General features: G+C 41.3%; 2 protein-coding genes across 2 annotated transcripts; one reads left to right on the forward strand and one right to left on the reverse strand.

Moving 5' to 3' along the window:
- The first annotated feature begins 679 nt into the window (after positions 1 to 679).
- On the forward strand, positions 680 to 1,336 carry LOC101314816. The gene has a single exon (XM_004309844.1). It carries the CDS (start codon positions 680 to 682, stop codon positions 1,334 to 1,336), a length of 657 nt encoding a protein of 218 aa, XP_004309892.1.
- Positions 1,337 to 3,126: 1,790 nt separating this feature from the next.
- LOC101315112 lies at positions 3,127 to 4,205 on the reverse strand. Its single transcript, XM_004309845.1, has 2 exons — positions 3,768 to 4,205; positions 3,127 to 3,606 (listed from the first exon to the last, which is right to left on the reverse strand). The coding sequence occupies exons 1-2, from the start codon at positions 4,203 to 4,205 to the stop codon at positions 3,127 to 3,129; spliced, it is 918 nt and encodes a 305-aa protein (XP_004309893.1).
- Positions 4,206 to 5,730: the final 1,525 nt, after the last annotated feature.

Raw genomic sequence — 5,730 nt, forward strand, 5'->3', positions numbered from 1 at the left:
TCGCCCAAGATATTTGTCTTGGACGACGGAAACAGTAATCTTCGTCACCCAAGATAAACAACCGAAGCCATGGAACAGTAACATTCGTCTCCTAAGATAAAATACCTAAGCGACGGAAATAGTGACATTCGTCGCTTAAGATAAACAATCTGTCCAACGAATACAAAGATCAATCGTCGACTAAGAACAGTTACACATTCGTCGGGCAAACACTATACCGATGAATTTTTCGTCGCTTAAGAACGATCATATATTCGTCGGCAAACATATATACCGACGGCAGTTCCGTCGGTTAAGAGGAATTTCATATTCGTCGGCTAAGAACATTTCCGACAAAAACTTTCTGTCGATAGAGAGTTTTATCGACGATTCCGTTTTTCGACAAGGCAGGTAAGGGTCTGTCGAGTTGGATCGGTCTTAGTCGACGACTAACTTAATTTTCGTCGCTTAAGTGTCTACCTCACGACACCTAGGCGACGGAACTTAGACGACGGATAATTCGTCGGCCAAGATTGTAATCGACGGATATGCGGTCTTAGGCGACGAATTGTTTCCGTCGACTAAGTCGATATTTCCACTAGTGCATGGATTTACCACTGGTGTTATCAAGGACCATGTTTTTTATAACGGCATTATGCCTAATTACAGGAATTAGGCAAAACATGGTGAACCTTCTGCCATGAATGCCAGAAGTAACGAAGAGTCGGAAACAGTAGAAGGTTTGCCAGAGGGTGTAGACAGTGAAGAAAGTCAGGGTGAGGAGATATCAATTGACTCAGATGAGTTTCTTAGGTTTGTGGAAGATGGAGATAAACCTTTGTATCCCGGTTGTACAAAGACAACAAAATTGAACGCTCTTATTGAACTGTTCAATTTGAAAGCGAAGCACACAATGACTGATGCTTGCTTTTCCAACGTGCTATTGCTGATTGAGATGTTGCTTCCTGTATTAAATGAATTACCTAGCAATATATATGAGGTGAAGAAATCATTTGCAGCATTGGGGATGGAGTATGAAAAAATTCATGCTTGTCCAAACGACTGCATTTTGTATAAAGGGGACCATGAGGAAGTTGTAATCTGTCCAGAATGTAGTATGTCACGTTATAAGCTGGGAAAGAATAATGTTGTGAGGGACGGGATTGCAGCGAAGATTTTGTGGTACTTCCGTATTATACCAAGATTTAAAAGGATGTTCCAGTCACCAAAAACAGCTAAGGACTTGACTTGGCATGCCGATAGGAAAAAAGATGGCATGATGCGGCATCCGGCTGATTCACCGACTTGGGAATTGGTTCACAAAAAGTGGCTAGAATTTGGAAAAGAACTTAGGTAGAAACCTTCGTTTAGCCCTCTCATCTGATGGATTGACAGTAGCCTATTAGAAGTAAATTGGAGCATTAAAGAATGCAAAATACACTTACCCTATCCTTTAACCAGACTGGAAATGTCGAATTCTGTTTTTCCCTCATCCACTTCTTGTTCTAGTTTGCCCCTCGTACTTTAGGTCAATAATCAGTTTGGTCTCATATCTTTCTTTTTAATAACGTTAGTCCTTGAAGTTCTATTTCACATCAGTTTAGTCCAATTTTTGAATTGCCCTCCTTACCATGACGTCATGCGCTAAGTTGTCTGTGACACAAGGGCCCAGTTTCTGACTTAAAAGGGCAAAATAGTCATTTTATCATATACCAAAATGAAAAGAACAACATACAGTTCATCATCAATCCTTCAACTCCCTCCGTTTCTAGAATTTAAGGAACATAATAACTTAACTCTGTTCCAATGCTGCTGCCAAGCTCAACCAAACCCAGAAAATCCCAACTCCTCCATTCTTAATTAAACCACCCTGCACAATAATAATTGAACACTACCAAAATCCCAGAACTCCAACTTCTTCAATCTCATCCCAAAATCAAAACTGACTATCTCATACAAATTCAGTATACTAACAAAGCCGGAAACCAATTCCTTCAACCCCCATCGCCGCCGTGAACAGCGTCACTCACGGTGGTCCTCCTCTGCCTAAAACCCAAATTCTCCCAAACATCACCAAACTTAATTCCAATTATATATAGAGGTAGAGCTCGAAGAGAAGATCAAGGTTCATACCTCAATTGCCTTCGACGGTGGCGGAAAACACATAAACTCACCGGAAAACTGCTTGAGCTTCAATTAATCGATTCTCAGTCATGGAGGCTCCTCTAAAGAAATCGAGACCACATACATAACGAGGATGGCGAGACTAAGCTATCCACACCGGTCATGCTCGCTGCCGTGACCGGAATCAGAAACCCAATCGGAGAGGCAGTCACCTTCTCTCCTCCGATTCTCTTTCATTTCAGCAGCGCTCCTCCATGAAATCTGACACAACAGAGACGTCGGGGACGGACGACGAAGAACGACCCCTCGGGCCACCGATAGGAAGCGGAGAGACGGCCGAACCCGAAATCGAAAACCCGATCGGAGAGGCAGTCACCTTCTCTCCTCCGATTCTCTTTCAGCAGCGCTCCTCCATGAAATCTGACACAACAGAGACATGGGGGACGGCGAGAAGAAGCCCTGGCCACCGATGGGACGCTGAGAGACGGTCGGACGATGGAAGGGAGCGCTGAGCTCCGTCGCAGCTCGAGACGGGGTCTGGGACTCCGATCTCTATATACTCCTCGTTATATTGATGAGGGCAATATATGATAAAATGACTATTTTGCCCTATTAAGTCAGAAACTAGGCCCTTGTGTCGCAGACAACTCAGCGCATGACGTCATGGTAAGGAGGACAATTCAAAAATTGGACTAAACTGATGTGAAATAGAACTTCAAGGACCAACGTTATTAAAAAAAAGATATGTGACCAAATTAATTATTGATCTAAAGTACGAGGGGGCAAACTGAATTTAATCCTAAATTAAATCCAAATATTCCTTATGCTCCCTAAGTAGAAGAACAAGGTAAACCATTCAGAAAAGTTTATTCATAAGGTTAAAGAGTATTGAAATGAAAAAGAAAAATATAACTGAATATATGATGATGTAGACACTTACGCCAAGTAGGGTTGGACATCTTCAGTATTTTGTAATACATGCACAAAGGTGTGCAAGATGCATATGCTTTCCGTAAACTGATATCATTCTTGGCCGTGACAAGGGCCTGTTCTGTTTGTGGTGTCCATGCCAGCTATGCTTGTAGAGGGAATTCCCACAGTGGTAGCATCTTCAGCAAGGATACGGTCCGCACAAAACTCCTTAGCCTCTTCAACAATGTACTTCTCAGCTATGCACCCCTCAGGAAAATGTCGATTTTTGACATACCTTTTGAACACTTTCATGTACCTCTCGAAGGGGTACATCCATCGGAAAAACACTGGACCACACAATTCAACTTCTCTAACAAGATGGACTGTCAGATGAATCATTACGTCGAAAACTGAAGGTGGGAAGAACTTTTCCAGCAAACATACTGTATCAACCAGATGACATTGCATTTGTTTAAGTCTAGAAACATCTATGACTTTACTACAAATTGCCTTAAAGAACAGGCAAAACTGAATAATGGCATACCTAACAGGCTTCTCTAAAACTGATCGTAATGCAATTGGGAGAAGGTACTGCATCACCGTGTGGTAGTCATGTGACTTAAGACTGACCAATCTTAAATCTTTCATACTAACCAGATTCCTAATATTTGAGGAGAAGCGTACGGGAACTGACATGGCGAACAAGGATTTGCACACTATTTTCTTCTCCTCTAGCAGCAAGTTCCAACTACCCAAAGGCAACTTAGCCTTTTTAGACCAGCAGTGGGCTTCAAATCAGTTCGGATGCCCATATCGACCATGTCCAAATGGGAAGCAGCTCCATCCTTTGTCTTTCCGAGAATATTCAGTAGGGTACCAAGTATGGCATCGCAACAATTCTTCTCAATGTGCATCACATCAAGAATATGGCGTACTGGAATATATTGCCAGTAATCAAGTTCAAAGAAAACGCTTTTCTTTTTCCAACAAGGTCTTGGTCTACCAGCATGCTTGGCAGGCTTTTTTCCTTTTCCAAAGTCATGAGGCAAACCTTCCACCCTTGACAACACTTCTTCTCCAGCTAATGGTTCAGGAGTGACTTCATCCTCGATAGTGTTGTCGAATGCAGCAGCCTGCTTTCGGTATGGATGGTGTCTCCACAGAAATCGGCGAGTCCTCAAAAACCCCATTTTCTTGCTATGTTTCAGCCTATAGGGTTTGGTTTCATCAACACAAATAGGACAAACATTATATCCTTTAGTGACACTACCTGAGAGGTTCCCATAAGCGGGAAAGTCATTTATAGTCCAAAATAGGACCGCCTTGAGTGTAAAGACTTCGTCTTACAGCGTCATACACACCTTCAACCCCATCTATTAACAGTTGTAGATAGACATCAATATCTTTTCCAGGTTGTTTGGGACCTGATATTAACAACGATAACATCATGAACTTCCTCTTCATGCATAACCATGTAGGAAGGTTGTACGTGACAAGAATAACTGGCCAATAAGAGTAGCGGCTGCTTAAAGCAGCGTGGGGATTGAATCTAGGCCTGGGACGATTCAGATTGGGTAAAAAAAACAGTAAAACCGCACAGTAAATTTGTTTACTGTAAACGGTTCGGTTTTTAAATTTTTTTACTTAAGAACCGCACCCAAACCGAACCGTTTGAAACCAGTTCGGTTTCTGCGGTTCCTGTGCAGCATGATCAGTGTGCAAAATTTTCTGATTTTTGTCCAGTACAACATGAAAGTCTCAAAACATGAATGCACTCAATGCAGCAATGTTTCAAAGTTCAAACCAACAAAGTGAACATACCAAATTACCAATTGTCAAATGTCAAATAGAAAGAAATGCAGCAAAAGCAAAGTAGCAAACAATAAAACACAACTCCAAGTCTCCAAGCAAAACAATGGAAACATGACACAGTTCCAAACTTCCAAGTTCCAATAACAACAAGATAAATATTAAATAGATAGGAGGGGCTGGAGGACAGAGGGCTTCAAAGTTGATCAGCAGCATCAGCTAGCACTTGGCAAGTTGGCAGCTTGATTTTTAGACTTCTAAATTCTAATATCCACTCTTCACTATTACAAAGGCTCCAGCTCCAGCTCTAGCAAAACCTATTGCAATAGTAACATTAGTACATACTGTACATTACTTCCTCTCTAGCATAACTTACACAAGACACAAGTATATAAAAACTCAAAACTGAACTGCTGAACATAAACAATTAAACATAATGCAAACCTGGGATCATTTGTTTCTTTTTCCAAACTTTGAACTTTTTGAAAATTTGGAAGCTTTTGAAGGTTTCGAAGTTTTTGAAGCATCACTGCTTTTTGAAGGTTTGGAAACCTTTGCAGCCTTTCGTCTTTGCTGAGTGGCTAGCTCCTCTTCTTGAATTGCCAACTGAAGCTTCTCTAATCTTATTCTCTCTTCTTCTGCTTGTTCTGCACATAATATAAGCTCATGTTAGTTGCATATTTGAATCTAAAACGCTGAACAATAAAATGAAATCAGCTGCAAGTTAGATACCTTTTTCAACATCTTCAAACCACCCCATTTCCTCAATACTTGGAATATATTGTAACCCCATAATTGCATCAGACTTGAGCCAATTTTGGAGGCAGATTAAGGCCTCAACAGTCCTAGGAGTTAATGAACTCCTATGTGGATCAATCACTCTCTTTCCAGTACTGAATGAACTCT

Source organism: Fragaria vesca, unplaced genomic scaffold (genome assembly GCF_000184155.1).
Source record: "Fragaria vesca subsp. vesca unplaced genomic scaffold, FraVesHawaii_1.0 scf0513126, whole genome shotgun sequence".
Taxonomy (NCBI): domain Eukaryota; kingdom Viridiplantae; phylum Streptophyta; class Magnoliopsida; order Rosales; family Rosaceae; genus Fragaria; species Fragaria vesca.

Excerpts from the sequence above, each read along its gene's own strand:
- LOC101314816 (XM_004309844.1), top strand. The coding sequence starts at position 680 with ATGAATGCCAGAAGTAACGAAGAGTCGGAAACAGTAGAAGGTTTGCCA.
- LOC101315112 (XM_004309845.1), bottom strand. The coding sequence starts at position 4,205 with ATGGGGTTTTTGAGGACTCGCCGATTTCTGTGGAGACACCATCCATAC. Across the intron at positions 3,607-3,767 it reads AAAGGCTAAGTTGCCTTTGG|TACCTTCTCCCAATTGCATT; the intron begins GTAGTTGGAACT and ends ACGGTGATGCAG.